This window comes from Solea solea, chromosome 7 (genome assembly GCF_958295425.1).
Source record: "Solea solea chromosome 7, fSolSol10.1, whole genome shotgun sequence".
Classification (NCBI taxonomy): Eukaryota; Metazoa; Chordata; class Actinopteri; order Pleuronectiformes; family Soleidae; genus Solea; species Solea solea.
In genome coordinates this window covers 1,840,377-1,854,056 of record NC_081140.1, presented here as the reverse complement: position 1 = coordinate 1,854,056, position 13,680 = coordinate 1,840,377, and the positions used below count along the sequence as shown (strand labels likewise).

The window sequence follows — 13,680 nt, the reverse complement described above, 5'->3', positions numbered from 1 at the left end:
GTGAAAACTTTCACAAAGTTGCTGTGTGTTGCATTGCCTCTGTTTCAATGAAGTATTTATATAAATAGTTTTAAAGCAAATTGTGTTTACACAGTACTATGTAGTTTTTAACTGTTTGAGGTCTGCACAGCCATGTACAGAGTGGAAACAAGCAGACTAGCCACGCTAAAGTAGAGAAGATGCCTGTGTAGAAATATGAAATGAATGATGTTTTTTGACAACTAAGAACATTTTTTATTATTATGTAATGATGTATTATACAATTATGTCATGTTATTCATAATTAATTCCTCTATGCAAGCAGCCACTGCAGTCCTGAGCCTGTGATCCATCCACACAGCTGCACCAGCAGTGAGATCCGTGCAACAAGGCACACCAGCAGTAAAACACAGCAGACATCCAGTTTGCAAACTTGTGAGTATTCACACATGCTTTCTCTGCTAAGATTAGATACTGTAAATAGATTATCAGGTCATCTGTAATGGTGACACTATTATCTTGTGTATTGCATTAGATGGAACATGGATTTTATACTATGTCTAATCTGTCTTTCTTCCTAATTTGCTGCCACTGCCAGATGTTGGTTCTCTCCAGGGCCTGGAGGAACAACTACAGAGTAGCCCCGACCTTCAGAAACAATTGGTATGTTGGCATATGATATACAATGACCACATTTCATCGAACTGACACGGCTTCCATAAATAAAATTTCTTATCTTAAAACTTTGTCTAACAACTTTCCCAGTGTCTTTATTTATTTCTCTGAAAAAAATAAGAAAAAGTTAATACATATGGGATAATATGCTTTCAGGTAAACACACTGGCTCTCAAAGGTGGAGTGGACATTCGTGAATGTGGAGGATCATGTATGCGATGATCACAAACTCCCTTATTTATTGGTAAGTTGTCTTTGTTTATAGTACAGTAGCCATATCACCTAATGATACAAAATGTTAATTTCAAATCATTTGTGCTTTGTGCATGTATGTTTCAGCTGCCGTAAGGCGTAACCGCCTAACATCTCCACAGAGTCCACAGAGCAGGAAATCGACTCAGCGATGATCGTTACATCTGGCTCCAGACAGAGATGGTGGCAGAATGGAGAGGATGAAGCAAAAGCAGAGAATGGATGGCACAACAGGTTAAACTCCTGGTTCATAGACTCACATAGTGTTCTGAAATGTGAGTCCTGGTCCATGCACTAACGGTGCGTCCTGGTTCATGGGCTCAGTGTTAAAAAATGTGCAGGTGTGCATGTGTACTGTGTGTTAACACATGATTTGAAAATAAATAAACATTTGTACTTGTACTTGTTGAAGCTTTTTTTAAAATCTGGATCAGATATGGCACATACTGTATATTAAGTGGCTGAGTTAAGGTTTAATTAGGCTAATATCAGGAACCAGTTCGGAAAATTGTTCGGTCCAACATAGGGCCAGTTCTGGTTGTACAGTTTGGCTGAGTTATGGGCCATATGTGGCCCTTGTTTTGGATGCCAGATGTGGACCACTAAAGGACCGTAATTCATTGCTGTATGTGGGCCAACTGTGAGTGGGTTGTGTGGCCCATCACTGGGCCACACCAGTTTTGCTATGTGGGAGTCTGCCTCGATGCTCACATCACTGTGTGTTTTTTGTAAAAATAAAACATCAATTCTTTTCAACCTTGCTGTTTCAAACACCAGTGCCCTTTTTCCTGATTCTCTGGCTCCATTTACATTTAACGTCCCCACTTTAATAGAATCCATTTTGAGGGAGATGTTAAAAGCAAAACCAGTAACATATATAAATAAAAATAAAACCAAATACTTCATCATTATTATTATTTAAAAACTGAGCTGTGTTCTTACGTTCATCATCTTTTTTTTTAATCTAAAAATTTCTTGGTCAGTAAGACCTGACACAGCTCTGTTATTGATGACGTCTCGCTGAGTTGTAAAATTTTAACTTGTCGGGAAAATGCTTACTTAAATCTAATCCCTTCATGCCTTTGGTCTGCTTTAGGAAATTCTTGAACATTTTAGCAGTATAATATTTACTTTCTTGACTAGCAGTTGGCTTTGTGTAACTGCTGTCAGACACACAGCCTTCACTCTCACTGCTGTGAGCTACACTCTGCCGCCCAGCCAGCCGATCGGCTTTATGGCCTAGCACAATGCCGAGCACGCTCTTCCTTTTGTTGCAGCGCCTCACAGAAGCAGACGTTCACCCAGACTCGCAGGCTTCCATATCTACCACCTCAGCTGTACCTTCACACAACTCACCTGACACTTCACCTGCTTCACACATCTCATCTGTTTCACACAACTCACCTGACACAACTCCAGTCTCACACAAATCACCTGTTTCACCTAACTCACCTGACACTTTACCTGCTTTATCTGACACAACTCCAGTCTCACCCAAATCACCTGTTTCACCTATCTCGTCTGACACTTTACCTGCTTTATCTGACACATCTGACACAACTCCAGTCTCACACAAATCACCTGTTTCACCTGACGCTTTACCTGTTTTATCCGCCTCACTTGCCACCTCACCCACTTCAGTAACCTCACCTACTACCCGAACAAGCTCACTCCCCTCCTTACCTGTACGCTCACCTGTCGTCTCCACCACCACCTCACTGCTCCCGCCTGTACCACTCTCCCTCTTGCCACTCACCTCAGTGTTGTCACCATCCAGCTGCGCACCTGCCGCCCCCTCCGAGCCAGAGGTCTCAATGGCTCCATCCCGGGCCGCGCCGAGGGGTCAGACAACGGGTCGCCGCGCTCTCCCAGCTGAGGTTTGCAAAGCCGTGCTGGTGCGGTTAGGACAGGCTTTTATTAAATGTCCCTCCTCACCGCAACCAAAACATTTCATAAAAGACGTGGTAGCAAACAAAGCATAATCAAAGTCATCCACACGGACCATGAAACGATAATTGAATTCCTCTGTTTTATTGTTAAGGATCATGAAGAGTTGTCTGCGGTGGGAAACAACGTGTCTCAACAGTGGCGATTTACAGCCCGACAGCACCTTCTTAATCGGTGACACCACCTTTCCGTGTCTCGACAACTCTTTTATCAGGAATTCATCACTGATGAACAGAGGCACATTAGAGAGAGTAACTTTGGTTGCCGGCTGCGTCAGCGGCAGCACCTGCTCAAACAGCCCGTTTACACTTATTCCTGTCTCTACCAACATATTCACCTGTTCCAGTTTCTCTAAGAACAGCACCACTGCCCTGTTCATGCAGGCCGCGGACTTCACACAACTGTGGCCGATGATCTCACCTACGGCCAACGCCACCTCCTCCACGCTGCACGGAGAGCCGGCTCCGATCTTAATGCCATGCTTCCGTGACAGCCTGGCGAAGCCCCTGGAAGCCATGACGGCGACCAAGTGGCCGACCAACCAGACGGAGTCTGGTCGGCAAAACACACAAACGACAAACTAAAAACTAAAATAAAGCCAACAACTACAAACCCAAACAACTAATACAACTATACAACCAGTATGATAAAGAATAAAGGAGAGAAAAAGGAAAGAAACGACAGAGAAAGCTCTCAGTCACGCTCAGCTCTTCCACTCTCACTCCTCTCAGAAGAAGAAGAAGAAGAAGAGGAAGAAGAAGAAGAAGAATCCTTACGATTACAATAGGGTTCTTGCAACCTTGTTACTTGAACCCTAATTACATCAGGAATCGGATTTATTCTGTAAATTCTATTAAGTAGTAATATAGAGGATTTAGTATTGCTCACATTATATTCTGACACATTTCCAAATACTTGAAACAGTTGTAATAGGGCTGAAATTGAATTTTTTAGATTGGACATAAACAGAATTGGTCTGAATTAGGGGCAATTCTGTGGTCTTAGTCCCACCACTATTCCACTGAATTGTGCATGCAAACAAATCACTATAGCGAGAGGTTCAATCGCTAGTGTGAACAAGAGCAGTGAAAGAGGACACCCTTGTCACCAGCCTTTACTGATCTGTATAATGTTTGAAAGTCCCTCCACGCACCAGAGCCTTACAATCCCAGCAGAGTAGTTCCGCAGCAGCGGATTAAGTGGCCCCAAGCCAGCAAACGGAGTGAGTGGCTGCAGTTTGATGAGGATGTGTCCAACATCATCCAAGCCACAGCCAAAGGAGATGCTGACAGCCGACTCCAAACCATGACTACCATCATCTTCAGTTATGCCTCAGAAAGATTTGGGTGGGTAGAGAAGGGTGAAACCAAGACCATCTCCTATACCATGAACCGAAGGGCTACCAAGATACATCAATTGCGTCAGGAGCTCCGCATTCTCAAGAAACAGTACAAGGAAGCTACTGATGAGGAGAAGCAACCATTAGCAGAGCTGCAAAACATCCTGCGGAAGAAGCTGAGGATCCTCCGCAGAGCAGAGTGGCACCGGAGATGGGGAAGAGAGAGAGCCAGGAAGCGAGCAGCCTTCACCGCCAATCCCTTTGGCTTCACAAAACAACTGCTTGGGGAAAAGCGCAGTGGCCGGCTCGAGTGCTCAACAGAGGAAGTGAACCGCTTCCTCCAGGATACAGTGCGCGATTCCCTGAGAGAGCAAGAGCTGGGACCCAACAGAGCTCTCATAAATCCTGCCCTCCCAACAACATCTCTACCATCTCACTATTGAGTGTCGAAGGGAAGGTGTTTTTCAGCATCGTCTCACGAAGACTGACAGAGTTTCTTCTCAAGAACAATTACATTGACCCCTCAGTACAGAAGGGAGGGATCCCAGGAGCTCCCGGCTGCTTGGAACACACTGGTGAAGTTACACAGCTCATTAGAGAGGCCCATGAAAACAGAGGCGACCTAGTTGTCTTGTGGTTGGACCTGGCCAACGCCTACGGGTCAATACCGCATAAACTGGTCGAGCTTGCTCTACACCTCCATCATATCCTGATTTGAGGCTGACTGTGGCCCCCAGCAGGGTGCAAAACTCCTTCCAGAACCTGGATGTGAATTGGGGGCCCCGGTCCGACTAGATGTCCCTGGGAATTCCATGACTCCTCACAATTTGGTTGATGACCACGAGGGCTGTTTCTTTGGCTGTGGGCATTTTGGGCAAGGCCACGAAATGAACCATTTTCGAGAACCGATCTATCACAGTGAGGATGGTGGTATTCCCTATGGAGGCTGGCGGACCGGTAACGAAGTCCAGGGAGATGTCGGACCAGGGACTTCTAGGAACTGGAAGCAGCTGTAACAGTCCTTGCTGGGCCCTGGAGGATGTCTTTTTTCTGTGCACACACCGTACACGCTGTGATGTATTCCCTCACGCCCTGATCCAGGCCGGGCCACCAGAACCTTTGCCGGATCACATCGCTGGTCTGTCCCCGGATGGCAGGTAAGTAGTGAGGTGGGAGCCCAATGAATGATCTGAGACCGCATGGGTTCAGGGACATATAGCCTATTAGGCGGGCAGCCACTAGATGCCGGGTTCACCCCAAGTTCACTTTTTACCAGAGTTTCTATAGGCCAAGTCACCGCTCCCACCACACGGTTCAGTGGGAGGATTGGTTCCGGGTCCTAACCTCCTTAAAAAACAAGTCCACCGGGCTTGCCGTGAATTGAGTCTCTTGGCTTTACATATATATTCCAGATTGACGTGGCCTTTGCCTTACTGAACACCTCTCCCAAGTGGTGATAAACTGTGGGCACTAGGGATAAATCTGGGCTGTCAGATCTGATTAAGAGGAGACAAAGTCTTTCTCACAGTGGAGATCATGGACGCTGCAAGGGACTTTTTCCCACAAAATTTTGAGCATTGCCCTCCCCATGATTCTACCTCCCTGGTTCGCCAATTCAGTTTGGGGTTGTGTCTCTTTAACCAGGGGTAACCAAGTACAGGGGTGTGAAAAGGTGATTTGAATGCATGGAAGGACAGGTGTTCAATATGTTCATTAATAGTCATGGTGACGGGCTCCGTGCAATGGGTGATCTGGAATAGTTCGCTTCCATCTAGGGCACTGGCTGTGTCTGGAGAGGGTAGAAGAATCAGGTTAATGTTCAGTTCTTGGATTAGTTTCATGTCCAAGAGATTGTCATCTGCTCCTGAATCGACTAGAGCCCCTATGAAGCGGAGCTCCTTCTCCTTTTGGAGTCTGACTCTGGTCACCGCCCGGGAAGGATCACTGGGCAGGTTTTGAATGTTAACAACTGTTTGTCGAGACTTGGTGCAGGGTTTGCCTACCGGACACGAAGCTCTTTGGTGAGCTGTCTGTCCACAATAGAAACACCTTGCTGGTGTTGCATGGTCGAACACCCGCCGTAGGGCGGCAATGAACCAGTCGGATGAATGGCAGACGGGGGAGTTGCGAGCCCACTCTGCTGTCGCCCACACTGCTTCTCTTATTTATTGACTTTACAGGTTCTCGGCATTGTAAGATATCACCACCTAATATTTTGTTACGGGCGATAGTATTAAAACAGGATTTTGTAGTAGAAATTTACAGAGCAGTGAGACACAAGTCTTCCTACGTGGCTGCCATACAGAGCCGGCCCTGGGTATAGGCAGTATAGGCAAATGCTAGGGGCGCCGTCATCCGCAGGGGGCGCCGAAAACGGAGGAAAAAAAAAATAAAATTTAAAATTATAAATACTACTTTTTTTTTTTTTGCCATTATTACTATTATTTCGAAATATTATATAAGCCCACAGCGACATAAAGTCATAGCAAAGATTATTAAATAATGCAGAAGCCTTTTTTCTGGGTGCAACGAGCCGTTGTTCTGTACCTGCCCTCTGTGAGGGGGGCGGGGTCAAGAGGCCAGCTGCCTGAATCTGAACAGACCGTGACCCAGAGACGAAGAAAAAGATTAATGACACTGTATCGGAATTATGTCCAAAAGACTGAAGCCATCCGGCGCCCAAGGAAGGAAAAGAAAGAAAGAAGAGGAAGAAAAACGTGAAAAAGATAGAGGTACAGTAATGTCAATGTGATGAAGTGCATGAAATTAATAGTTTAATGCATCGTAGTTACCATTGTTGGAGCAGAGTGTTAGCTTGCTAGCTTACTTCGGACGATAGCAACATTGTTTAATAATCAATAAATAGCTGAGTCGACGTGTGTTAATGTTACTCCACCTTAAATTCATCAGGGAGGTTTGGAAACTTAACGTTAGGCCTGTTCAGGTGTTATTTTACAGGTGTCTTTCCTGCTTGTATGTCAGTTAAAATGCTTTTAGTTGTCCATCCCCTTTGTAATAGGGTGGTTGTAAGCCTTTGGTTTTATGTGTCACAGTTTATGCTTGTTAAAGTTTACATCAGTGTTAAAGTGCAGTTAAAGTGTATTACTGTTAATATTTCATACCTTAGCTTTCCCATATCATTCATAGGCTATATATACACATATATATTCATTTCACTGCACTTTACTGGTTTTTGCACTCTGGTTAGACTGAATTGCATTGCAATGACAATAAAGTTGAATGAATCTCATCACATTTTCATTATTAGTCTATATTAGTCTCATGTATAGCACACCAAGCATCTGTTTTTTTATTAAAATGTAACATGCAGTCGTCACATATACTTCTCTTCTCTCTTCAGATGCACTTTTAAAATATTTCAGTACCACCCCAGTGACACAGCATCAGGTGCTCCTGTCCCGTCTACCTCTGCACAGCCCAGTGACACAGCATCAGGTGCTCCTGTCCTTTTTAATTTTATCACTTGTTTCTTTCTTTAGTTTTTATTTGGTGTGATATTTTTTACTCAAAGAAATAAAATCTTGAATACACACATGCAGTTTCTGTGTGATTGTATGAAAGTTGATTGTGAAATTGACTGCTGCGATGCAATGGGGGCGCCAGCTAAAATCTTGCCTAGGGCACCAAATTACTCAGGGCCGGCACTGCTGCCATAACTGGAAGTCCTCACTGAGTGTTTTCAAAATATGACATGTCTTGACTTTTTACACTTTACACATTGACCTGATTTCATTATGAAGATTGTGAGTCTTCTAAAATATTGCTCTCCTGGAACTGCAGTCATTTGCCAGGACAAAGGATGTTGCTGTAACCTGACTGTAATTTGTCAAATCAGCCCCAAATTATTCCAGGTTTGCCAAGAGTCACAGCTTCAATACATCTTCATGTTAACATATCATGGGTTGTCATATCTTGGGCTCTCCAGCTTCCTCCCACAGTCCAAAAACATACATTTTATGCTAATTGGTGACAGTATAGATGTGAGTGTGAGAGTGAATGGCTGTTCATTTCTGTATGGTGGCCCTGCAATTGACTGGCAACCTGTCCAGGGTGTTTTCCCACCTTTCATGACTGGAACCCTCAGTTGGAGGATAAAGTGGTAGAAAATTAATGAATGAATGATGGATTTGTTTCACATCAGGATGCACAAAAAGCCTCTTAATGGCATGACCCCCAACAGGTGTTGGTTTTCTGCCAAATTATACATGTTATATTTTAACAAACTCCTCCTTCAAACTTGATCTAATAAACTTTAACCTTAGGTTAGAGTCGTTCCATGCTATGCATGAGCACGAAAGTTTTTCATAATTGGTCCTTGTGCTCATGTCTATACATTAATCTTAACATGGCATGACTAAATAAAGATAAAATAAATTACTACTAAAAGTGGTCCATTAACAAATTAGTGGTTAGAGAAAAATAACTGGAAAAAAAATGTCATTGATTTATTTATTGTCTTTATTCCCTGCATTTTGATCTGTAAATATGAGCCAATGCTAAAATACAGAGTGGAGCAGCCAGAGAGAAAGCAGCATTAACTTTGAAACTTTGTGGTGCCTCGACCCATGATGGCCTTCTTTGTGTTTCTCTCTGGTCTGAACAGGATTATATAACATTTGGGTCCAAACAGTGCCACCAAAAGGCCAAAACTGGAGGCCAGGATGGCAAATACCTCCACTGCATCTGCATATTTGCCTGGTGAGTTGATGTAAGCAGGGACAAAGGCCACCCACACTGCACAGAAGATCAACATGCTGAAAGTGATGAGTTTGGCCTCATTGAAACTGTCTGGAAGATTCCTTGCTAGAAAAGCTAACAAACAACTGAGGACAGCCAGTAAACCAATATAACCAAGTAAAACTGCAAAACCAACTGTGGAGCCAACTGCACACTCATAAACTATCTTGTCACTGTGATACTGGGTGTTTTTATGAGGCACTGGTGAAGCAGAGACAAGCCAGGCAGTGCAGATGGCTGCTTGAACAGAAGTCAGAACCAGAACTGTCCCTCTCTGCTGCACAGCACCAAACCACTTGAGACTGGACTCACCTCCTGGTTTTGAGGCCCTGAACACGGCCAGAACCACCATGGTTTTCACCAGGATACATGAGACACAAAGCACAAAGCTGATGCCAAATGCAGCATGTCTTAGTTGACAAGTCCACGGTCTGGGTCGTCCAATGAAGAGTAACGAGCAGAGGAAACACAATTTGAGTGACACCAAGAGAAGAAAACTGAGTTCTGAATTGTTGGCACGAACTATAGGTGTGCTCTGATGATGGATGAAGATGCCCAGAACAACAACACAGATAAATGTACCCAACAGTGAGGTGGTTGTCAAGCAGATACCCAGAGGCTCATGGTAGGAGAGGAACTCTGTTTTCTTAGGAACACAGTGGTCACGCTGGGGGCTGGACCAGAAATCTTCTGGACAACTGGTGCACTCCATGGAGTCTGAGAAAAGAGGGAAAGTAATGAGATACATGTTTATACAACATCTGTGAACTGTGATCTTTAAAACTTTACACTCACCAGTTGTATTGCTGATCTTTCCCTCAGAACAAGGGACACAGTCAAAACAACACTCAGGTTCCCCCTTCTTTCTGGCCATGCGGGTACCTGGAGGACAACTCTCACTGCACACTGACCGAGGAGGCTGTGTGGAGAAAAAAAAGCATGATGGCCAATTCATACCTTCTATGTTCCATGTCAGCATAGTGTCATACTCAAAATACTTATGTAGGCAAACTCAATTTCACATCTCATTTCAGTAGCAGTGATTTCTTTGCCAGACGTTCTGCTTTATTTGTATGTCCTTGTATTCTTTAACTGATCATCAATCATCATTGAATAACCTCAAGGAAGCAATTTATGGTAATGAATGTCTATTTCTTTGTCTTTTCTTCAATTAAAACAGTAAGGTCCCACCAACCGGAATGGAAAATTATGTCATGATACATGAAGCACAATGATGGCATTAATTTTGCTGGACAATAGCAGATCTCTGCTGACTTTTAGAAATGGTATGAATTCAGACCAATCAGGGATGCAACAAAGTATTAAAAATAAGTTGTCACCAGTTTGGATTCAAAGTTCCAGAAGATTTTGTCTTCATCCAGTGTGAGTTCTTCACCTTTGAAGGCTGACCTCTTAACCTCACCCACTCTCTGAACTTTATTTCTTCCATCAGGGAGCCACACCCAGTTCATGATGTCATATATTGGTATGGTATCACCGTTCTCATCAAATGACACTTGATCACCAAATGTTGTTGTGAAGTTGACTTTTTCCAAGTAATACATAAGCTTTGATATGAGAATCAGACATAAAAGGAAAAACAAAAAGACAACTTGTATTGTTTGCCTTGGAATCACACTTTTTTTTTGATAACATGTATATGTTGACTTAAAATTAATTTAATTTTGAGTCCAAGTGAACATGTGTGCCAAAATTGAAATTATTCCCTTTAGATATCATGTTTACAAGAACAGGAACTGTCTGAAAGGTGGAACTCATTTTTGATTGACAGGGGCAGACAATGAAACTTACATTACACGCACCATCATGGACACACAAACACGGTATAACTCAGGTGAACTGGGCTTTAGTATCATTTCATTAGCATTGTATATTAAATCTTTGACATCATTTTCACCCAGTTGTAAAGAGGCATGCTTTAATTTACAAATCTATGTACACTTTTCAGTTATAAAATAAATATGAAGGATTAAGTGAAATGAAGAATTGAGTGTAAACTGATATCTCACCTGCCATGGCTCCAGTCTTTGTAAATGACCACAGGTGTTGTTGCCAAAAGGTCCTCTCCCTGGCTCACACTGCAGCATGTCATCAAGAGCATACGCCAGAGCGTACACAGCCTTATACACATTATACTCTGACCTGAGGTCTGAAACATCCAGGAAATCAGTCTCCACATTCTCTAAAACTTCCTGTCCAGTGCATAATTCTCCTGCCACTTCCACCCAACCTGCTGAAGGTGGTGCAAATCTACACTGAAATGTGTGTTCCCAAAACTGATTCACCTGAAAGATAATTATTTTGTTAATTAATGTCATGATATTAATGTCACAAATGCCAAGTCAGAGGGAAAAGTCTCACCATGCTGTTTCCTACTGTGTTGTTGTGATGTAAATCAGGACGTATTTGTAACAGGAAGTCTCTGAGTCCTGGTATTTCTCCTCGACGAATGGCGATGCCCAGTGTTCCACCCAGGTACGGCATGAGGTGAGGAGTCTGGAGCACATCAGCTGATGACCATGCTTCACTGGCCATCCACTGCAGGCCTGTCACATTTTGCCTCACCACCTGGACATTACATTATCACAACTATATACATTCATACTTTCATACCAGTAAAATAAAATTTACTTTCCACAGTCTGAACAATTTTCTTATCTGACCAATATGGTAGCTGGTCTCAGTCTTAATGACATTTCAATCATTGTAATTAGGAGACTATCTTATGCTGCTGACTGTAAATTACCCGCTAATTTTATTTTGTGACTGCATTTCTCTAATCCCTGTGGCCTGTGCTTTGTTTCCAAGCTGTATACGATCTCTCTCTCTCTCTCTTTCTCTCTCTCTCTCTCTCGCTCTCAGACCAAAGTCTTTTTGCATGACTATGATTTTAGGACTGACCTCTTCCATGAGGTTAATCATGTGACTCTCATGTGCAAACACAATCACCACTCGAGCTGTAGATTTCCTCATCACATCCACTATTCTCCTTAGTTCAGCAGGGTCATCACCCCAGGGCAAAATCTCAGTGTAAGCCAGACAACCTCCACCAGCTGGACCCAGATCAGAGTGAAAGGATCGGGCAGCGTGGACTCCATAATCATCATCACTAAAGAGCAGACCTGCCCAAGTCCAACCAAAGTGTTTTAGAATCTGAATCATAGCATTCACCTATGTGGACACAGAGCAGAGGGATTAGTGCACAGGCTGGAATCATCTTTACTAGAAATCCTGCTAAACAGGTTCATCAGAGACTCATGTTTAATCACTGTCTTTAAGTGTTGAATATCTGACACCACACAGTTCTGAAAATGTTGTAACATGGGATACAGAGATAAACTCTCACCTGAAAAGCATCACTTGGGATCGTTCTAAAGAAAGATGGGAACTTCTGTCTGTCACTCAGGCAGGAACATGTGGCAAAATAACTCACCTGCAAAAAATCAGATCTTGTATCCTAAAAACAGGCATGGTCTGCTGACTCGTAACTTTTTATGTTGAATACTACTTGTTATTAACTGTATTTTAATGTGCATTTAAATTAATTGGACAATGTTATTATTATTATTATTGCTGTTGTTGTTGCTGTTATTGTTATTATTATTATTATTATTATTATTATTAACACTAATAAAAATAATTATAATAATAATAATATAAATAATGGTAATAATAACAATAAACAATGAATGACTTGAGAAGCAGATATACTTACCAGAGGCACTCTGTACAAACCTAAAACTGTGGATATGGCAACAGTACTTGAAGAAGAAGAATCTCCCACAATCCCTAGGACTGGAGGAGTTCCTACACAGTTCTCCTCTAATGTAAGTTGCTTTTCTTGACCACTGACTAAGGTCAGTGCTGCACGAAATCCAATTCCTAGTTGAAGGCAGTTATCATACAGACTGTATCCCAGAGTCACATTAGGCAGCAAGTTGGACTTTCTGTTGATTTCATCAATAGCAAAGGCCATGGACTGAGCCTGTCTCAATCCTAGAACATCAAAACTAACACCATAACAAGTGTTTACTATTTGATATACATTATACAGCAACTGTGCAAAGTTATGGATCTTCCACAAATACAGTTTCTGCAGTTGACCATCAGTATCAACGGACGCTATAAAACTTTCACACAGGTCAGATATGATGTCATTACTTCACTGTATTAAGAAGACAATTAGAAAAATATCACTATTATTTTAATTCATAGCAGGCTGTTAATTTCCCCCTCAGACTCACCCATAGCAGGTCGGCTGCTCTGGCTCTAAGGTAAAAGACACGTCAGGGTCGACAGAGAAGAAATGGATTTGGAAAAGTCCACCTAGAATCACATCTCCAGTTTTGTGCATCCCATTTAGATGAAACTGTCCCTGCAACTGACAAGAGGAGGAATAAAGAGAGGAGGACACGGCAGAGGAAAAGCAGGTGAACAACATTAAGGAGAGGAAGCTGCTGTCTAAAAATACCCTCATGACTTTGCTCTGGTTCATAACTACATTGTGCATTTTATTGACTTGCAATTGTTAATCTTGCTGACTACTTATTAAGGCAGAATAAGAAGCTGTTGGGGCAGGGCCTAAAATAGTATTTGTGACTATGTCTGTGTGTGTGTGTGTGCGTGTGCGTGTGTGTGTGTGTGTGTGTTACCTCTTGTGACCTTCTCTGCAATAAGCACGGACCTTGTCAGCAAAAGTACACTTCATG

At 42.8% G+C, this 13,680-nt stretch overlaps 1 protein-coding gene across 1 annotated transcript; it reads right to left on the bottom strand.

Moving 5' to 3' along the window:
• Positions 1-8,747: 8,747 nt before the first annotated feature.
• LOC131462822 (extracellular calcium-sensing receptor-like) lies at positions 8,748-13,466 on the bottom strand. The gene is made up of 9 exons (XM_058634356.1): positions 13,216-13,466; positions 12,687-12,981; positions 12,318-12,404; positions 11,873-12,142; positions 11,333-11,539; positions 10,981-11,256; positions 10,291-10,518; positions 9,746-9,869; positions 8,748-9,667 (listed from the first exon to the last, which is right to left on the bottom strand). The coding sequence occupies exons 1-9, from the start codon at positions 13,464-13,466 to the stop codon at positions 8,748-8,750; spliced, it is 2,658 nt and encodes an 885-aa protein (XP_058490339.1).
• Between the last annotated feature and the right edge of the window lie 214 nt (positions 13,467-13,680).

Bases quoted from the DNA above. Each gene is read 5' to 3' on its own strand.
- LOC131462822 (XM_058634356.1), bottom strand. From the start codon at position 13,466: ATGAACCAGAGCAAAGTCATGAGGGTATTTTTAGACAGCAGCTTCCTC. The intron at 12,405-12,686 runs GTAAGTATATCT...GATTTTTTGCAG, and splicing joins GTTTGTACAGAGTGCCTCTG to GTGAGTTATTTTGCCACATG. The intron at 12,143-12,317 runs GTGAGAGTTTAT...GTGTCCACATAG, and splicing joins TCCCAAGTGATGCTTTTCAG to GTGAATGCTATGATTCAGAT.